Genomic DNA, 21,615 nt, shown 5'->3' on the forward strand with positions numbered 1-21,615 from the left:
TCTTAACCCCCACTATATTATTTTCTGTAGCTGGATGCACCTCTCCTTGTTCTTTAGTAGCAATGGGTAATAACAGGACTACCTAACACATGGCACCAGAAATCACCATGCTGGGCACTAGTTAGTCTTTGTAATCAGATCTTATCAGCATCACTCTTGTCTTTCCATCCCCCTTTCACTCTGAACACACTTGTTAGGTCTTATTTAAGATCTTCAGGCTAGTGAATGTCATTTATTCTATGTTTGTTCATGGACTGGAGCCTCCACGAGCTACTGCAATGCAAATAATAATAATGATAACATGGCAAAGGTGTAGGAGAGAAGGCTGCCAACAGAGGAAGTCTCGGTAGAGACTTCATGTGAAGTCATGCATGTCATACTGACATGCACTACTGCAGCTCACTTTTAACCAGACCAACCTGTGCTATAAGGTGAAACAAATTATTATATAGCACAGACAGAATCAATCACTATTGTGCATGTAGGATGCACACTGGATACCCCTGTTTACAGCCACCCATAGCTTTCTGAAAAGTTCACCTTCCAGACTAGAAATTTCCTGGCCCTCTCTGTTCCCAAAAGTTGCATGTGTTTGTTTAAAAACAACAACAAACAAAAGCAACAATGTCTGAACAAACAAACAGGATATCAAACTGAGGGAAATTCCTCCTCATTATTATATATATATATATTTTTTTTTTGAAGCTCTGCAGCCTAAGTGGCTGCATAGAAAGTTTAAATCTGGTGTGGACTTAGCTGTCAGTTAGGAAGTAACTGAGTGTTCTAGTGAAATCTGCTTTTCATTTGATGGAGTTATGACCTTTTGGAAAAAAAATCACATGCTAAGTATGCACAGGACACTTTGCAATGGCTTATCCATTCAGGGACAGATTCTGTCTAGTCTTAGTGGGAAGAATAGTAGAATGAGGGAGTAAAAAGCTACTCTTTTTGTGTCTATTTGATGGCTGGGCAAAATTACCAAATCAATCTATCCATCAGAATCATTAAGGTAAAAAAACCTACAGATTATTCCTTACGTTATAAATTTATTATAAAGAACAAAAGCATTCTCCAGGTTTCCTTCCTCCAAATATACAGATGCCATGCGCTCCATCTCTACTCCAGATCTAAAGTAACGATGTGGCGTAATATCCTCATTGATTGTGATGTTACATGCAAGCTTGCTTAAGGCACGTACTCGCTCCTCTGGGCTCACTGAAACATCTGTGTGGTCAGGCATAGCTGCTAACTTTTTCTGAAAAACAAGCAACACATCACAGGTTACATTTCATCTTGCACAGCTGACCCCATTCATAACATGACCTTCTTCAAGACACTGTGGGAAATTTAAATTTAAATCAATAAATTAATTAAATCAAATCAAATTAATAAATAACCACGAATGTTCATAAGAATGAAAAAACTTTATCATGCTTCTTAAATAGCATTAAAAACAATGAATAAATTATATTAAAAGCACACAAGTTGTGAAACAAGATAAAGATAAAATTAAATTAACCAGAGTGAAACAAATAAAAGAATAAGCCTGATTTAGCAGTTTCCTAGATTTCCCAAGATATGAATTCCCATAAAGTGTCCCATTTTTATAGACATTTAAAGTATTCTACCTAGGCCTGATCTACACTTGGAACTTACACAGGCACAGCTACATCTCCTAAGGGTATGAAAAATCCACAAATTAGAGAGATGTAGCTATGCCATCACCCCCCTTCTCCTCCTCTTTTGTTGACCTAGCTACCACCTCTCGGCGACATGCAGTACCTCCAGCAAGGGGAGAAGCCCTCCTGTTGGCAGAGGTTGTGTCTACGCTGGAAATGCTACAGCAGCGCTGTAGCTGTAGAATTTCCAGTGCAGGCACCACTGGATATAATGTTTACTTTTGGGTGTAGCCTAACTGATGACAGCAATCAGAATTTGCAGGATCACACGAGAAGTTCATTTCAGTGTTAACTTTACAGATTAAAGCATTCATTTACAGTTGAATAACCTAAAGCTATTTAACAGGACAGGAAGAGAAGCCAGCAAGAAAAGCCATGAACTCATGTTCTAAAAGGTTTAATACATTTTCTCTTTCATACCGTTACTTAGAACAATTTTGATTACATTACTGAATGAAACTGCTGCTGAGAAACTGCTTCATCTTATTATATTTTAAAGGCTTCAGTCTTTCAATTCAGAATATGTATACAAACACACACCCAGGGGAAGTACACAGTAACTAAAAGAGGGAGAAACTCAACAAATCAAATGCATTCAATATAATATTTTAGAAAAATATTTAAATTCCAGCGTGCTACACTCCATACGAAGGGGCAGCTGGGCAAAGAATAAGGGTGGTAGCAGGAAAGATGGTTAGAACCTTGGAAAAACCCTTGAGCTGGCGGTCAGCAAAACTAAACTAGTGTGGGTGGTGTCAGATAGTTCGCTGCTTTTTTGAAACTCTGGATGCCAAAGTATTAAATATCAAAATGTAATACATACCAATGAACTAACAGTGAATGGCTGTTCCATGTTGCCCATGGTCTGCAAACCAAGAAGATTACTATTTCTTTTCAATCTCTCCATCTGGTCACAAAGAACAAAATGGGGGAGGGGGGTGCCGGGGAGGAGGGCAGAAAAAAAATCAATGTAATGTTCAGTGCTAGCAGTTAATTACCTTCCCCTGCCCCCCAGCCCATGAGTCATGGTTTAATGGGCAAAGAGGAACTTCAGTACAAATATTCTGATTGTCGCCATGTGCTAACATGAAATATGACAATGAAGTCATTTTAACTGGAAATATCTTCAAACATCTTGTTCTTACGCCATGCCAAGTACCGTAACAGTTTAAAATCGAACACAACACAAACAAGTCAAATTGTGCATTTTAATAAACATGTTACTACAAGTGGCCTCAGTATATAATAGTATATTAAGTAGTTTTAAAATAAATTGATTTTATATTTTGTTAAGTTGTAATTTAAATGGTAAACTAGTACTTTTCAAACACTAAGTGGGGGGCGGGGGGGGGCGCAGAAAGAGTCCAAATCAAAAGTTCAGAGACTAATAAGTGCATTTGTTTTTCCATCTGCATATGCCATGGTAAATGTATCTATGTACAGTGTGAATTTGAGCACTTTTTTCTAGTAGGTCTATAATTATAAATTAAATCAGGCAACTGTCCTTCCTTAATATGGAAACTACATGTTTAGTAACTAAAAGTATATGAAATCTTTCTGGCACTATTTGAACCATCTAGCACTGGTTAATTGCAAGAAGTGATCGAAAACTGCACTCAGCATGTAAGAGATATGAGTTAACACAACCCGCCAGTAAAGGCAAATAGTAACAAGTAAAGGCAAATATTTAAAAGTGCTGTGGCCATCAACAAAAACTGCTTCTGACAAGGAAATGATTCATTAAATTATACTTTAATACGAATCTGAAGCTGGTAAGGTGGGCATTCTAATTCCTAACACTTCAGTGCTCAAGCTAGAAGATTGGTCTTGAATGTCAAAGGTTTTGTGCAATATAGAAAATGCACATTACAAACATCTAAAGGCTAGACTGGTTCATCACAGAAGCCCCAGACTCAGAAAAGTTGCAGCAAAGACTTAATGTGGACTTCTCCCTCTCTGGAGGCTAGTCTGAACCCTGGCAGAAATTAGAGCAGCTCCTAGGGCTGTTTTTCTGTGCCTTTTTACAAAGAAATAATTAGTTATGTTTTCTGTGACTCCATTACTTCCTGTCTTTGCCTTCCAAAGGCTAATCATATCTATTAGGTCAGCCTTTAGTTTTAACCATTATCTTAACCATCTTAGAGTCAACAATTTCATCCCAGTTATTAACTGGCCAGTTTTCTTTTTTGTTTTGTTTCCTCTTCGATTTACTTGTAAATTCCTTTACTAATCTACTTATTCCCTTTGATTAGATAACTAATTCTACATTGTTGCAGTCATTATAATTACCTAATAAGTCTTACTGACTATATATTCTTGCTTGGGTCCATTCTCACTTTTTCCACTGCCAGCCCTGGTTCTCTTTACAATCATTGCTAAGTGTGCTATGAGTCTGTGAATTGGATTTTAAGGCCTAAATTTTCAAGCAGATGTGTGCATAATACTTGCAAGTTTTTGCAATGCTACTTTGAAAACTGGATCCAAAATGTAAATTTGGTTCACTCGCATTTACTGTTGTATGTACACCCCAAAATGGTTCTACTCTAGAGACTCTAAACTTCAGCCAAATTAAAATTCTCAGGACAGGATGTTAGAAACACAATGACGAAACCTGATTGTACTATGATGCTTCCTGTTTCATGTGAGACTCTTCTATTATATGTAACAGTGAAAATGTGCTCCATATACTAACATTGAATACTATAAGCAGTGAAATTTCTTCTCAAGAATAAACCATGTTCCTGTAATGAGTTAGGTATGATTGTTACATGAAGTGTTTGCATCCAAATGGCTACACTAAAAAAATCCACCAAATTTTATAAAGCAAGAAGTTTTGCTACATGTTGCAAAGAGGGACCTTTTCTTTTACACAACCTAGATATAAAATGCAGAAGTCAATTTATTCAGGGGAAATTTTGAATTCTGTTAAAAAAGATCACCTTAACATGAACAGATTTTACACAAGGGAATTTAATCATCTTCCAATCAATCACAATAGCCCTCAGCTAAGTGAGAGGTTTTTCTGTTTGCTTTGTAACTCTAGTGACAAGCCACTAAGGTCTCCAGATTTATTCTTCAAAGTGTTATTTTGTCATGTTTCCTGGCTCAGTCTTTACCACTGCTAGTACTGTTCAAGAAACTGTACTGTGACTTCAGTACACAGTTCTGTAATCAAATTTTTTTTAAAAAAGAAATCCACGGTAGCTGCTGGGTGATGGCGCACACGCACACGCGCGTGCACACACACACACACACACACACACACACACACACACCCTTTCGGAGAGGGAGAATGCCAGAACACTGCCTACTCCTGCTTTGTACAACAGACCCTTGAGGCCACAGCAGCTGGGCACAACAGGCTACTTGCTCTAACACAGGGGTCAGCAACCTTTCAGAAGTAGTGTGCCAAATCTTCATTTATTCACTCTGATTTAAGGTTTCACATGTCAGTAATACATTTTAACATTTTTAGAACGTCTCTTTCTGTAAGTCTATAATATATAACTAAACTATTGCTGTATGTAAAGTAAATAAGGTTTTTAAATTGTTTAAGAAGCTTCATTTACAATTAAATTAAAATGCAGAGCCCCCTCCCCGACCTGTGGCCAGAACCCAGGCAGTGTGAGTGCCACTGAAAATCAGCTCACGTGCCGCTTTCGGCACATGTGCCATAAGCTGCCTACCCCTGCTCTAACATATACCAAGGGCTAAAGGGGCCCTTGGCCAGCTCCATGCAGACCCACTCAGCTCAGTCACACTATTGGCACTACAGTACTGTAGACAGTGTCAAGAATCAGGAAGAAAATAATGGGAGGCAAGGAGCTCATTTTCATAAGCTTTTCTACCCCTGCAGCCCCACAGATTCCCTTTGTGGAGATGGAGAAGTATTTTTTGATCTTCAGCATGAAAGACAGAATCCAGTCTTCTTTGATTTATGTGGCACAGAAAACAAATGCCTCTGAAGGATCAAAACTTATTACAATATATATTCATGTTAAAATAAAGAGTATGAAATCATTCCCTCCTTCACTTACTTGTCAAGTCCCAAGCTCAATATTTTGTGTTTTCTGTGTATCTGCAGATTCAATCTATAAAATGTGATCAAATCCTGAACTCAATAGTCCTTACTTATGAAATCCCTCACTGGAGACAACAGACATTTTACCTGTGCAAGGACGTCAGTGTCTCATCTATTATGCAGGAACTAATCATTAATTTTAAGTCTACCCCTGCTACATTTCTATTATTTTTTAAAAGCATTACTGTTCACTCTTTAAGGAACTGAGGAAGTATGGGGGGGAGGTGGGAAAGAAACTGATCAGGATAGATATCAGAAATGAGCATTTACCTTGGATCAAAAATAGTATTTCCCATCCCACACAACCAACCTTAAACAAGAAGTGAAACACTCCAATAAGTCTGTTAAACAAACAAAAACAAAAAAACTTTGCATGAGCATGTGTCTGAGATAAAATATGCATTACAATGACCTGCCTGAGGGATAAAGTAGATCAAATTTCATTTTAAAAACATCTTTCTCCTTATAAAATGTAGAAGTTCATTAAAGAAGTTGTCAGTTCAGGAGAAGGACAATCTTTTCATAACTAGGTTACTGGTCTGACTCCAACATAGGTCAGTGGTGACAATTTATCACCACGGCTTTAACGCTTTCCTCCACTACTACTAGCCAGGCTGAAGCACACTTGTACCCTGAGCCACACCCCCTACTGCCCCATCTCCCATTCCTTTCGCCCAAAGCTCCCAGTCTCCTGATGGCTGAACACTGAGCCAACCACAATGCCAACCACCACTAAATGAATCAATCGGTGCTGCTCTGCTCCCACCCAATAAATCATTTTATGTTGGCTTCACATGTGGAACCCTCTGCTGAAGAACAGAGGTTCCCCTCCTCCTGGATCACATCACAGTTCATTCTCAAAGAGGAAGCAGTCAGCTGTGGAGCAGGAAGACCACCAATGATGGGCTCTTTGTCTGCCACCATCCCAGAAGAGATTTCTGTTGGGACAGGGTTCCCCCATACAAACAGATTCCTCTTTCGGGGAGGCACAAACACTCATCAAAGAATTCCCCTTCCTCCTCCACCCCCCCTCCAACCCCAACCTTCCCAGCATGCCTTAACACTAACAGTACAAAAGTTTACATCTGCCTCATTAATTTCTTTAAAATAAAGACGTGTTAATAGGAAATAAAGTTCAATTACAAATTCAGGCATATTAAGAGGAGACATCTGGTGGCAGCAGAAACTCACACTTCCTCAAATGATACACTGGTGTTTGTCAAAGCCTTGAAGAGAAAACTCCTGCATGTATGCACACCGTGCCAAGACACAGCAAAAGAGGTTAGCAGAAAAATCAGGACAAATAGCGAAGCACTTGATTTAAAAAAAAAAAAATCCCTCGTGGATTCCAACATAGAAGGCAATTTGGGTTGGGGAACAATATTTAAAATTGATACAATAAATACAGTGCTAGGAAAAAATTGACATTTTTGTAAAAAAATACTGTAAAATGATACAAATGTTATGCCTAATACCACATACAGCACAAATAAAAAAAATATGGCTACAAAAGCACTGGCATGTTTTATAAGGATTCTAATATGCTTTCTGACCAGTGTATCCAAGTTTAACGAATAATGAGAAGACTACTATTATATAGAAGATTAAGACTCTCTTAAAAAAAAAAAAGACATCATTGGCCAGCTTTGTTTGTATTTGCACATGAACATGTTCTATGTTTGTACAGTGCACAGCAAAAGAAATACCCTTATCCTGACTAGGGCCTCTAAGTGTTATTGAAATATAAGTTAATAATAAGAGTAATGAAGTACTCTATAGATCAAGGAGAAATTCAAACGTGTAATCCCTTTGAGTGAAATGGAGTGCAGTTTTATTCATTTTTCAGATACAGAAAACAATTATGCTAATACGTAAAACCAGGGTGGATAAAAATCAATGATTTTTCTTTAAAAAATATTTTTTTTATTTAAATAGGATTTTTTTGATAAAATGCTTTTTGAGGAAAACACCTATCTAAAGATAGTTTTAATTAAGATACACTATAGCTCAAAGATATCTCATTGTGGAATAGGGATTATAAATTCTAATTCTATAGTATGAGACAATATATTCATGTAATATATTTAAGAAAAGTTTTGTAAATGAGTTCCAATAGTTCATGGATTAGAGACCCAATTTTATGGGGCTCCAGGGGCTTCTGTATAGATTATTTAGGTTAATCTTTCTATCTACCCAATGGGACTCAGTGCTCAATCTAGAAGATACCATCAGAGATGCTTAGTTTTGCAGTTCTCAAACTGTGGATTTGTGTCTCGAGAGATAACATGCTTGTTAACAGCAAAAATGGTTTGTTATTTGAAGATTTTTTTAATAATTTTTCATTTAACTAATTAAGGTAAAAACAATTTTAACAAAAACAAACCTGATTTTAAAAAACTTGAATGTTTAACTTATTTCAAAAATTCATATGCTTGTTTTGTTAAAATATGTTTAGTGTTGAAGAGAAAAAATCCAGAATACATAACGTTGTTGTTTTAGTTAAATAAAACAATTTACATGACTGTCTGGTGATAGTCTCCTCCTAATACAATTGCCACCTGGCAAGAAAAATCCTTCAAATATTAATGATTATTCTGTTGAATTGGAGATAGTTCACTTCCCAATGACTTCATAAATATCTGCTTCAATTACCTCTGGTAAATGAAATAACCAAACAATCTTTCATTTTCTGACATAGCTATAAAACTAATCTGAAAAGTTCTCAAAATAAATCATTTAAAAATGTATAGCATGTACCTTCTAAAAATGAAACCTATATCTATCTCTGAGTTGTGAAGAATATGTATTAATGTTATAACAACCAACAAGAATGGACTTTTATGTAGAAATCCATGATTAAATAGAGTTTTCCTCACTAGTGATTTAAATCATGATTTAAATCAAATCCACCCTGTGTAAAACCCCCAATGCAGGGGATATGAGCCATTTTACTTACAGGGAACCATCTCAGCCAGTTAGCGTTGGAATGCTATAGAGCTATTGGCATATTTCTCACTTATCCAATCCTGGGCATTTCAATTGGCTGAGAGTAAATCAGATTTGCATAACAAGTGTACAGTTATTTCTTAATAATCAGACAGTGTGCAAGTCCATGTAACAATTACTTAAATGCCCTGAGAAAAATGGAACACAAGATTACATAATCACAGAATGGCTATTTCTTCATATAGGTATAATGATTAAGCAAATTCTCCCAGTCCGACTGGTAGCTACATACAGAACATTAACTTGCTCACAAAGAACATGATACCTACAATTTCTACCCTGCACTTATCCCATCATACCACAATTTTATTACAAACGTTATAGTGACCATGATGTATCAAAAATGCAGATTTTCTTCTAGTGTAAAAGTGTGCATCTAGAAAAAGAATTCGGTCACTACTGAAGTCATCAATTTAATGAGGAAAAATACAAAAACACAAGAAACTTTGAAACTCCTAATTACAGGCCCAAACTGTCTCAACAACTTTTAAATAAGACCATGATTACCATAAGTGGTAATCTTAAAAATTAGTGGCCTGGCATTGCCCTACATTTTTAAAATCCACTGTATCAAACAAAAGAGTAAAAATAGTTTGTACAGAAAGTACAGGCTGGCTGAGCTTTTCAAAGGAGCCGAAGGAAGTTAAGTGCCCATCTTCCACTGCATTTCAATAGGAGGTAGGCACCTAAATAACGTAGGCTTCTTTGAAAATTTAAGTCATGGGACAGAAACTCTGTCTTTATAGATTACTTGAAGATAATAGAAACAGCAACAGCTGCCTTCTAATAGTTCAGTCTGTACAGAAGATGGCTGTCTATAAATAAACATGGGCTTTTGGAATAAGTGTTCACTACCAGAATGATTGTTAGCATAAAGAGAGCAACAGCCTGTTTCAGACAAAGATGTGAGAAGGAGATAGAAAGACTAAATTAATTTAACCAAAGAGGTCTACTGATACTGTATTAAGATCATGCCTGAGGCAGGTGAAACCAGAAATTAGACCTAATTGGTGGACAAAATAATGAGGCATGAGCTGTTCCATCTTCACCCCTTTTGGGGCTCGTCATCCATTTAGAGAACCTTGCCTCCATGCAGGCTCCGCACTCAGTGCTTCTAATCAGCAGCACATCACCATTTGAACTGACTAGCAGAGTCTCCCTTGAGCCCTGGTAGTCCCTATGACCACCTCAACTGGAAAGCTGGAGAGCAAGATAAGAGACATTATAGTGGAGAAGGTTATATTCTTTTCATATAATTTCCATGAACCAAAAGAGGGATGAAGTGCTCCATCCCAGCCTCCACCCATATCTGCTCAGTCTTTGCCATCTCCTCTGTGCATAACCTGTATAGGGTTGCCAGGTGTCTGGTTTTCAACCGGAACGCTCTGTCAAAAAGAGACCCTGGCGGCTCCAGTCAGCACGGCTAACAGGGCCATTAAAAGTCCTATCACAACAGGGTTAAGGAAGGTTTCCTGCCTGCTGCGGCTCTGCACGGCTCCTGGAAGAAGCAGCATGTCCCTGCCTCCTATGTGTAGGGGCAGCCAGGGGGCTCTGAACACTGCAACCGCCGCAAGCATCAGCTCTGCAGCTCCCATTGCCCAGGAACCGCAGCCAATGGGAGCTGCGGGGGTGATGCCTGCGGACGGGGCAGCACACAGAGCCACCTGGTCAAGCCTCCGCATAGGAGCCAGAGAGGGAACATGCCGCTCCTTCTGGGAGCTGCTTCAGGTAAGTGTCACCTGGAGCCTCCAGTGCCTCAACCCCCTGCCACAGCCCTGATCCCCCTAGCGACCCTCTGAATCCCTTGGTCCCAGCCTGGAGCACCCTCTTATACCCTAAATCCCTCATCCCCAGCCCCACCCCAAAGTCTGTACCCCCAGCTGGAGCCCTCCCGCACTACCACCCCCTGCCCCAGCCCAGAGCCCCCTCTCACACTCTGAACCCCATGGCCCCAGCCTGGAGCACCTTCCTACACCACCCAAGCCCCTCATCTCTGGCCCCATCCCAGAGCACACGCCCCCAGCCAGAGCCCTCACCCCTTCCCACACGCCAACCTCCTGAGCCAGCCTGGTGAAAATGAGTGCATGAGTGAGGACAGGGAGAGTGAGAGACAGAGGGAGGTTGAATGGAATGAGGGGGTGGGGCCTTAGATAAGGGGTGGGGCAGAGGCAGGGCCTCAGAGAAGGGGCGGGGTAGGACAAAGGTGTTTGGTTTTGTGTGAGTAGAAGGTTGGCAACCCTTTAGCAAGGCTTCCCTGCCGGCTTAGTGGCAGAGGGGTATAGTTCTGCAATGGCAAATTAGCACAAAGGGGGAGATCCTACCTGGAGAGGACCCTATGTGCAGTGCTAGGGGGCATAAGCCTGGCACCATTTGTCCAAGTGATTAAACCTCTGTGTGCTACTCTTTACAGTCACACAATTCAGTCTCACTTCTATAAGAAAATGTGAGTGAAATTAAAATAGATTTTTCCTTAAAAGCAGCCGAAAAGGTATAATAAGCCTTCCAAGCCTTATACTTTAAAGTTAGTCTGCAATTCTTCAGAATAAGAAAGCTACTAAAGTTCAATTTTTGGTGCAAGATCATCTATTTTACTTGTTTTCTAATGACAGGTTTCTTTCTGGAACAGATTCACTTTTCACATGGGGGGAGGGATAGCTCAGTGGTTTGAGCACTGGCCTGCTAAACCCAGCATTGTGAGTTCAATCCTTGAGGGGGGCCACTTACAGATCTGGGGCAAAATCAGTACTTGGTCCTGCTAATGAAGGCACGGAGCTGGACTCAATGACCTTTCAAGGCCCCTTCCAGTTCTATGAGATAGGTATATCTCCATATATTATATTAAAAAATACCACTGTTACAACTTTAAGGTTGACTCTGAAACAGAGATACTTCAGCAATACAATGAGAGAGATGTTACAGTGTGTCCAAGGGCTCAGATATCCAGGTGCAATACTGCTAATAGCACACAAATCAAGTTACCAGCAATCTAGAGATTGACTACACAATTTTTACTCAGCTGTATTGTGTCCATGATAATAAAACTAGTTTCTCATTAACTACTGATTTTCTCATTTCCACTCAATGTAAATCACAGACTATTCATTTGCTACACTGGGCACTAACAACAACATATTAAAGTTATCTTTATATTCCTAGATTATTCAGCGCATTCTTAACTTTATGAGGCCTGTATTGTTTCAGTTTTTTCCTGCCTTGTGGCATCTACATGCTCAATTCATAGATCACTAGACCAACCCGCTGAGATCAATTGTTAACAAACGCAGATAGATGAAATGGAAAAATTCTGGACACAAGTTTACAATTCAGCATATTGATACAGTTGATATGCCAAATGGCTTCATAGGCAAAAGAAAAATTACAACTGCTAAGAAAACAGAAATTCCAGTCATTGTAAAGTGAAATTTGAATTCAGTGACAAAGATACTAGTAAACCTCATTCAACATAGCTTTAAAGTGTAAAGCAGGACTCTAATCTTCATCTATTTTATGCATAAGATTGTGAAGCTCAGCTCTAATAATACATCACATATAAAGTTTCTAAAGACTACAACACTTTTTAAACCCCACCTCTTCCCCTACCCCCGCATATGATTACAGGTCCTGATTAAAATGAAGAATTAAAACACAATGACGTGTAGATGTAGTCATGTCTCCATCCAGAAGTGGAGGGGAAGCTGCTGTGGGGTGGGGAGAACAAAGCTGAGAAGTATGGCCCAGAAAGCAAGCAGAGCCCAGTCTGGCACAGGTACAGCGCTAAGATTCCTGACACTCCATGAACACAAAAAGCACAAGAGTACTTGTGGCACCTTAGAGACTAACAAATTTATTTCAGCATGAGCATTCGTGAGCCACAGCTCACTTCTTCAGATGCACAGAATGGAACACACAGACAGGAGATATTTATACATACAGAGAACATGAAAAGATGGAAGTATGCATACCAACGGGAAGAGTCTAATCAATTGAGATGAACTATCGTCAGCAGGGGAAAAAATTGTTTTGAAGTGATAATTAAGATGATCCGTAGAAGGCGTGAGGAGAACTTAACATAGGGAAACAGATTCATGAACACAGACAACAGCCAGACAAATAGTCAACTTTTTATTTCTGGTTTCAAGACATCTGCTGTGCAGCTCTTGCCAAGATTGCACCTACAGAGAGATCTTATCATTAATTAAAGATGCCCTTCCTTGATGGCATCCCCAGTGACACCACGCACCTTCCAGCACAGATGACCCTACTAGAATAGGAGGTTGGAACCAGCATCCCCTATCCTTGTGGAGTCACAGCCAAACCAACTGAAACAAAATTCTCTATCTTACAGCCAAATACTGCCCTCAAATACTTATTTACTTCAGTTGGAGTTGGGAACAAGACTGTGACTTCCAGAACAGCGATTTGGCTATCCAAATCTTAGTATTTTAATTGGCATTTCAAACAAATCACATATTTTTTAATAATTATCCTACACTCTTTATGTGCACATAGTTTCTAATGAAGACAGCTGGGAACTTGTATATAAATAACTGCATATTAGTACACATGGTCTCCACCTTTATATTGACGCTACTGAAGAAGCAAATTATCATAAACTAGTTCACTAAAGGGCCAAATTCTGAAGGCAAAAAAGGCATTCTCTGGGGGAAGTATGCAGCCAGTAATCCATTGAGAAATTCATGTCTCATCACACCCTGGATGAACGAAGGGCCCTGAGGCTGTAATAGTGGCTGTGGCATGATCCAGAAGTTTAGTGAGGGAGGAGAATGGATGCTTTCCCAGAAACTACGGAAAATTCTCACAATGCCTGTTCATTTGAGCTTTCTGAACCAATCGTGACTGGGTTCAAATTTATTAAGATACTCTGTAATAGTTTCTTCATGGGAGGCAAGCAGCTGGTCATTTCTAAGGGAAAGTTTTCAGAATGCTAACTGCTGGCCACTAACGTAAGTTATTAAGAGAATTCTTCTTTTCTTGACTTGCAGTGTCAAACTAAAAGTTGTATATTTTTCCTCAGATAACATTGCACAAAGATCTCAAAAGACAAGCAGAAAAGGATTTTTTACTACATTGATAAAATATCATCAGTGCCAAAATTTCATGAAGCAGCTATTCCTTTAGAAGTAACAACATTCTGAACTAACCATTCATATATTTACATTACATGCCTCATTACACCATCTTTCCAGTGGTCCACCAAAATTATGTCTGTAAAATCCCGCAGTCAAAATCCCCCAAGAAAAACAAAAAGGCACAGAGTAGCCAATAAAACTCCAAAATCAAAGAAAATGGGCTAGAGTAGAAGTGTCAGCTAAAATTCATCAGCCTCCTTCCCTTCAGAGACTTGCTAAAGTCCATCCCCAAGACCACTGCACAGATAGGGCATCACAGCTTGGGGGGGTGGGGGGATGTCGGGCCAGAGAGTGGGGGAAGCCAAAGAAACAGTCATTTTCACATGACAAACTCCTTGACTAAGCAGCAGAAATACCACCAGAAATGTGCCACCAGCATCAACCAAGTTAACATACTACTTGCAAAATTAATCTTCATACTGTGTCTTGTAACCTAAGGGTGGAAGACCTGCATTTCAAAGGTAAATGAGAAAGCGGCAAAGGGCAGCATGGAGGGACTGGCATACTTCATAGACTGCTAGGACCTGCTGTGTTGGAAGCAGCATTCCTTGCAGATTTGTTGGTTGCATAGTTTCAAGGCAGTATCCCTGTCCTCTTCGGGGAGGTTGCCTTAGCACAGTGAGGTTATGGTCTATGAATACCTAGGCAGGGTGGATAAAAAACAATTATTTTTTAAAAAATTGATTTTTTTTAATTTAAATCTGATTTTTTTTTATAAAATGCTTTTTGAGGAAAACACCTATCTAAAGATAGTTTTAATTAAGATTCATTATAGCTCAAAGACATCTCATCATGGAACAGAGATTATAAATTCTAATTCTATAGTATGAGACAATATATTCATGTAATGTTTTAGAAATATTTTGTAAATGAGTTCCAATAGTTCTTGGATTAGGGACATTTTATGCGGTTCCAGGGGCTTCTGTATAGATTATTTAGGTTAATCTTTCTATCGACCCAATGGGACTCAGTGCTCAGTCTAGACCAGGAGTTCCCAAACTTGGTTCACAACTTGTTCAGATTAAGCCCCTGGCAGGCTGGGAGATGTTTGTTTACCTGAGCGTCCACAGGTACGACAGCGTGGACCTCCCAATGGCCGCGGTTAGCCGTTCCCATTCTAAAATATTAAGTTTTCTACAACAATAAACTAGATCAGTGGTTCTCAAACTTTTTTTTTCCATAGACCACCTGAAAATTGCGGAAAATTAAGTGGTCTCAAGGGACCACTTAATTAGATTAGCAAATGTTGTTTGTACCATTAGCTAACTATTGTAAAGTGATTTGGATAAAAGCGCGATCTAAAAAACACGTAATAATAATAAACTTTTTTTTCTACAGATAGAAGCACACAACTCATTTTCATATCAGTAGTTTTACCCTTCTAATGCGATTGATGTGCCCTCTTTCCCTTGCTGCGGCAGCCCCTGAACTGGTGCTGGGAAGGAGGGCTGTCTCTTCCCAGCAGCCACAGTCCCCAGGCTGGGGCTGGGAAGAAGGGGGAGTGGGTCTCTCCCTGACAGCCGAAGCCCCCAAGCTGGGGAAAGCCACCTCTTTGTCTGGCCACCGCAGCCCTGTACATCCCAAATTCTCCCCACCCCCAATTCTGACCCCACTGCATCCTATCTACCCTCTATTGCCCCCAAGGCCACCACCTCACCTTACATATGCGTCTTCTCCAGGGTCCAAGCACCTAATTAGTGGAGCCATGCCTGTCCTTCATTCTTTCATGTGCAGCCGCCCAGGCGCACACCTTAGAGGGAACTATCCACAGACCACCTGAATGGAACTCACGGACCACTTGTGGTCCACGGATCACAGTTTGAGAACCTCTGACCTAAATGATTTGTCCTAGATGATTCAGAATATTTCATGTTTATAAGCATACTGAAAATCATGTACAGAAGAATTTAGAGTGCTTTAACTAGTACCATTTTTCTTACAAAAAAAAATTTGCCAGATACTTGTAACACTTAATTTTTTATATATTTGTTGAGAGTGTGAATTCTGGCCATAACTCTGCAAACAGTAACATATGTGCTTAACTTTAAACACATCAGTAGTCTCTTTGACTTCAGGCACTTTGATTAGTGGATAATTCATTTTATATACAGGTAGAATAAACATGTACTTTTTAAAAAATGGAAGCAAAGTACATCCTTTTAAATTTGGCTTGTGAATAGTGTTTTTAAGGCACTTGTGACTGGATTATACTTCTAGACTATTTAACAGAGCCAGGCAAATAATTTAAAAAAATATTCACTATGTATCATATTTGTCAATTTTTTTTTAACAAACATTATTCAGCCAGTTCCGTGGGAAACTAGACATTTGTGTCAATGGGTAGTAATGGCACAATTAACTTTTCTTTCATAAGACAAAGGTGTTCTACTTCAGTAATAGCCATTTTGAACATTTCCTCTGACCTGATAATCAGAGCTACAGAAGAATCTACAATTTACAGAGAACTGAAAAAAAAAATAATGTAACTACTCATAAATGTAAGCGATTATTCTGTATAGTGTTGCATTCATATAGGACATATAATCAATATTGGTTTCCTCTTGCAGTCACTAATAAATAAAATCAATAAATAAGATTGGGGTATTGTGATAATCCCTCCCTTCACCACCATCAACTTGGAGATTTAATTGGTAGCTACTGTTTATTGGAGAATTAGGGATACAGCTCCTATACTAGCAGCAAAGAGTCCTGTGGCACCTTATAGACTAACAGATGTTTTGGAGCATGAGCTTTCATGGGTGAATACCCACTTCTTCAGATGCATGACATGCATCTGACGAAGTGGGTATTCACCCACGAAAGCTCATGCTCCAAAACGTCTGTTAGTCTATAAGGTGCCACAGGACTCTTTGCTGCTTTTACAGATCCAGACTAACACGGCTACCCCTCTGATACTGAGCTCCTATACTTTAATGGAAGAACAGGCAGAAAACATTTTCCCTTCAATCAAGCAAAAATCATCTTATTGATAAAAGTATTATTTAAAATTAATATAAAGCTGGTTTCTGATTAATTTTTAATCATTTTAAATGATTTTTAATCAGGAAATAATATTCAACTACCAGGAATTTCAGAAGCAAGCACCCATTGCTTGGATATAATGAAGCAATAATTTCATTAACACTGGGAATTGTGACCAGAAAATTTTTCTTAAAGATTAACATATATCTATTAAAAATAAAGAAAAATACATTAATTAGTAAGTAACACACAATATCAATATAATATTTGACAAGGAAATAACATCTGAGTCAGACAAGTACAAAGAAACCTGTTTGTTTAAATGTTAAAGAAAACAAAGGCTCAATATTTATTTTTATCAAACTTTTTTACAGTTTTTTGAACAAAATTTGCCTTGTCATTCCCTCAGCAGCCCAGGATTTAATTATATCTTTTCACCTTGGGCTATCAATTTTCCCTAAGATGGCAATCAATTTCCAGGAAATGCCTTAGGACCTGATGTTGCACATATTTTATGCGTGTAAGTTAACTCACATGAGAAGTCTTATTATACTACTCACTTCAGTAAAGTTACTCATATGTATGTTTACAGGATTAAGCCATTACATCCCATTATTTATTTCATTATCACAATATTTTAAAATAAAAATCTCATGTTTACAATTATTTTAATTGGCACAATATTATCTGTGATATGTTCAGTAAAATTTGTGCTATTATAATTAAGCAGTATCTACAAGAAACATTTTCTTACATCTCAAGTTGGCTATGAGACCACAGGAGCCGGCTTCTAATTTTCCCCAGGAGCGCTCAGCTGCAGGCTTCACCACCACTCCACCCCATCCCCCCCCCCTCGCCACCTCTTCCTGTCCCCACTCCACCCCTTGCCCCAACCCCGCACCCCCCACAGAGCACCCCATCCCCGCTCCTCCTTCCCAGCGCCTCCTGAACACAGCAGAATAGCTGATCTGCGGTGGGCAGGAGGTGCTAGGAGGGAGGGGGAAGAGTTGATTGGCAGGGCAGGAGTGCAGGTGTGGGAGGGGAGCTTGGCTGCTGGTGGGTGCTAAGTACCTGCTAATTTTTTTCCACGGGTGCTCCAGCCCTGCAACACTCAGCAACATAGGCTACCGTAAAAGCTAAAACCTGTTCTCCATTCCCTATACTGACTTCTCATAAAATACTGAATCATGTTCAAGGTCTTAGCCTTTAGGTTCAAGTGCTCTATGACCTGGACCCAGGATATCTAGAAGATCCACTTAAGCTTCAGGATGCATACCAGAGGTGCTGGAACAGGGGGAGCCAAGGGGCCACGGCCCCATCCCTTTTTCCAGCCATAAAGACAAGCGATGGGGGTGGGGGGCAAAGAGGAGAGATGGGAGGGGCCTCCAGCAAAGAGGCTCAATGGGTGCTCAGGGAGAAGGGGCAACATCGAAGCTTGGGGAAACAGTTTGGGTGCTGGTGGCCCCTCCTCACTTTTAGGGACCTTCCGTTGCCCCCGATACATACCATGGTCAACAACTGCACTCCACTAAGACCATGGAACTCATATTAAGGGTAAAGCTCATCGTTGCAGGAGACAAAGCTTTTTGGGGGACCAGACAAAGACTTTGGAATGAACTCCCCTAAGAAATAAGAACCATCATGAACCTTCCATTTCAAGTGCGAGGCACATTTCTTTGGTCATGCCTTCTCTGACAAACCCACAGCAACATGTGACTATTTAAATAAATATATTTAAATAAATTCCAAAACAAAACACTCTACTACACACTTTTCCCCCTTGGGACTGCATGAGAGAACAAATACATGACAGATGTTAGTCACAGTGCTTAATGCAAGCCTGGAAGGCACTTAGGGCTTGTCTACATCACAAAGTTGCAGCGCTGGTGAGGGGGTTACAGCGCTGCAACTTAGGAGGTGTACACATCTGCAGGGCATCACCAGCGCTGCAACTCCCTGTTTGCAGCGCTGGCCGTACTCCCGTTTTGTCTCGGGTGTAGAGGATCCAGCGCTGGTGATCCAGCGCTGGTAATCAAGTGTAGACACTTACCAGCGTTTTTCTTGACCTCCATGGAATAAGCAGGTATCCCAGCATACCTGAGGAAGCCTCTCTGGTAATCAAGCAGGTCTCCTTCCCCGCGGTTTGCTCCGGTGTTCTCCGAATCCCCCCCCAAGCGGGTCTCCTTCCCCGTGGTTTGCAGGGGGGTTCGGGGAACGCGAGAGCAAACCGTGGGGAAGCAGGTCTCCTTCCCCGGTTTGCTCCAGTGTTCCCCGAACCCCCGTGCAAGGTCTCCTTCCCCGCGGTGTGCTTTCGCGTTCCCCGAACCCCCGAGCAAGCAGGTCTCCTTCCCCGCGGTTTGCTCTCGCGTTCCCCGAACCCCCGTGCAAGCAGGTCTCCTTCCCCGCGGTGTGCTCTCGCGTTCCCCAAACCCCCAAGCAAGCAGGTCTCCTTCCCCGCGGTTTGCTCTCGCATTCCCCGAACTCCCGTGCAAGCAGGTCTTCCCCGCGGTTTGCTCTCGCGTTCCCCAAAACCCCCTTGAAGTCGCCCAACAGCGCTGCAGTGTGGCCACATCTAACACCACTTGCAGCGCTGGTTGCTGTAAGTGTGGCCACTCTGCAGCGCTGGCCCTATACAGCTGTACTAATACAGCTGTAACAACCAGCACTGCAAAATTGTAGATGTAGACATACCCTTAGACACTAGGGTGATGGACCACAGTACAAGAACCTGCATACTTTAAAAGTCTCAGGTTTCCAGACACTACAATGAAATATTGCTTCTATTTCATTCTTTTTACCCTCTTCTTCCATTTTCCAAACTGATCATGTTCTTTGCGTGATTGTGCATAGAATTTTTTAAAATCTATTATCATGATGCTACTGTTTTTTGCCTGACTGCATACATAAGGCCTGGCCTACACTTAAAATTTAGATTGAACTAACAACATTGCTCAGGGGTGTAAAAAATTTTACATTCCTGAGTGCCACAGTTAAACTAATCTAACCTCCAATGTAGATGAAGCTGGGTTGAATTGAAGAATTCCTCCATCAATTTAGCTACTGCTTCCTGAAAAACTGGATTATCTGCATTGACCAAAAAACCCCTTCTATGTAAAAAGCATCTATGCTAAGATGCTACAGCATCAGAGCTTTGCAGTTATACCACTGTAGTGCCCAGACCATATATAGGGCCTAAGGATGTGTGCAATTAAAAAAAAAATCTTTTTACCATGATATTTTTAAAAACTAAAAAATACTGGATCAAACTTTGCTCCTCGATTTACACTAGAGGGCAGTGAGGTCAGAATTTGGCCCATTCCTATTAGCCCTGCAAAATGTAGTGTCATAGGTTATGACACCATGTCAGAGCCAGCCATGCCCCAGGCACATTAAGAGCTAACACGGATGTTGACCCCTTTTCTGCCCGAGGGTTATGCTATTCAGAGTTTTTCCAGGTGCATACTATCAGTGTCATCTTACAGTTGTTGTTTTCCACAGGGCATAGGTGCTGGAACTGGGGGTCCTGGAGGTGCTGCCTCTCCCCATGGCTTCAAGCAGTTTCCATTACACAGGATTTACAATATCTCTCAGCACCCCCATTGTACAAATTGTTCCAGTGCCTCTGCGACAGGGCCACTGGTCAAGGCACTCTGATGACCCAGAATTGGCTATGGTACAACATGAGCCATCGCTAATGGATCGGGGACATTCCTGGTTGTGGTTGCCTAGGGGGGCCAGGGGTGCTGGAACAATTTGTACAGTGGGGCTGCTGATGCTGAAAGCCATTGATCCAAACTGTAAACCCTGGATATAATGGAAACCACTGCAAGCCAGGGGGTGTGGCAGCACCCTAGTTCCAGCACCTATGACAGGGGCTGCACCCCTGGCTACCCAATGTGCCATTACTACACGTGCAGCCAATAACAATAGGCGCACAAGGAAAGGGGGTGGGGGTGCCGCCCCCTACAGCTCCTGACCCTTTAAGTCGGAGATTTCTGTCTTACCCTCCCCCCCTTACCAGCAACCCCCAGATGCGGCAGGTTTCGTTTCCTCCCTACGCACCCACGCCGGCTCCGAGCGCATCTGCGCCCTTGCAGTCGGCGGCGGCGCCCCAGTCCCTGCGCTGCGCGCCCCGGAGCCGCCGCAGCCCCCCGCTGGAGGGAGGGGCAGATGCGCGCGCGGGGGGGGAGGCTCTTACCAGGAAGCCAGGCTGGTCCCCCGGCGCAGGCTGCTGGGGCTCGCATCCGCGGGACGGCGGGCGGGGGCTGCGAGCGGCAAGCGCGTCGCACCGGGACGCAATGCGAGGGGCCAAGCTTGAGGCGGGCGGCTCCTGGCGGTCAGCAGCCGGCTCCCGGGGCAGGGGGATGCCCTGCCGCCTGCGTCCTCCCCGGGCGCTCTAGCGAGCTCGGCGCGTAGGCAGGGCGTCCCGTCCCCCTCGGCAGCAGCGGGGCCGGGCAGCCCCACGCCCAAGGCGGTGCGGGGCACAGACGCCCCCGGCCCCTGCGGCTGAGCGGAGCTGGTTCGGCGGCTACCAACGCGAGCCCGCCGCAGTGAGCCGAGCCGCGGCCCCAGGCACGGGGAGGAGGAGGAGCTCCGCAGCCCGCCCTGCCACTCAGGAAGCAGCATGGCAGGAACAGCCTCCCCCTCCCCGCTGCCGGTCCGGCTGCAGGGAGCGAGCCTGGAAACGCCGGCTGGGAGTCACGGGGCACCGTCCTCC

General features: G+C 41.8%; 1 protein-coding gene across 5 annotated transcripts in view; it reads right to left on the reverse strand.

Annotated features, from left to right (window-relative positions):
* STAMBPL1 (STAM binding protein like 1) overlaps positions 1 to 21,196 on the reverse strand; it is a 42,707-nt gene extending 21,511 nt beyond the window's left edge. For all 5 annotated transcript variants that reach the window (XR_004001374.1, XR_004001375.1, XM_030570819.1 and 2 more), the window contains exons 1-3: positions 21,097 to 21,196; positions 2,503 to 2,586; positions 1,038 to 1,255 (exon numbers count right to left, since the gene is read on the reverse strand). Coding sequence is in view for 3 of the 5 variants with exons in the window: in XM_030570819.1 (XP_030426679.1) it covers positions 1,038 to 1,255; positions 2,503 to 2,586 (302 nt within the window). In the remaining 2 variants the exon portion in view is untranslated. The remainder of the gene's footprint in view (positions 1 to 1,037; positions 1,256 to 2,502; positions 2,587 to 21,096) is intronic.
* Positions 21,197 to 21,615: the final 419 nt, after the last annotated feature.

This window comes from Gopherus evgoodei, chromosome 7 (genome assembly GCF_007399415.2).
Source record: "Gopherus evgoodei ecotype Sinaloan lineage chromosome 7, rGopEvg1_v1.p, whole genome shotgun sequence".
In the NCBI taxonomy this organism is placed as follows: domain Eukaryota; kingdom Metazoa; phylum Chordata; order Testudines; family Testudinidae; genus Gopherus; species Gopherus evgoodei.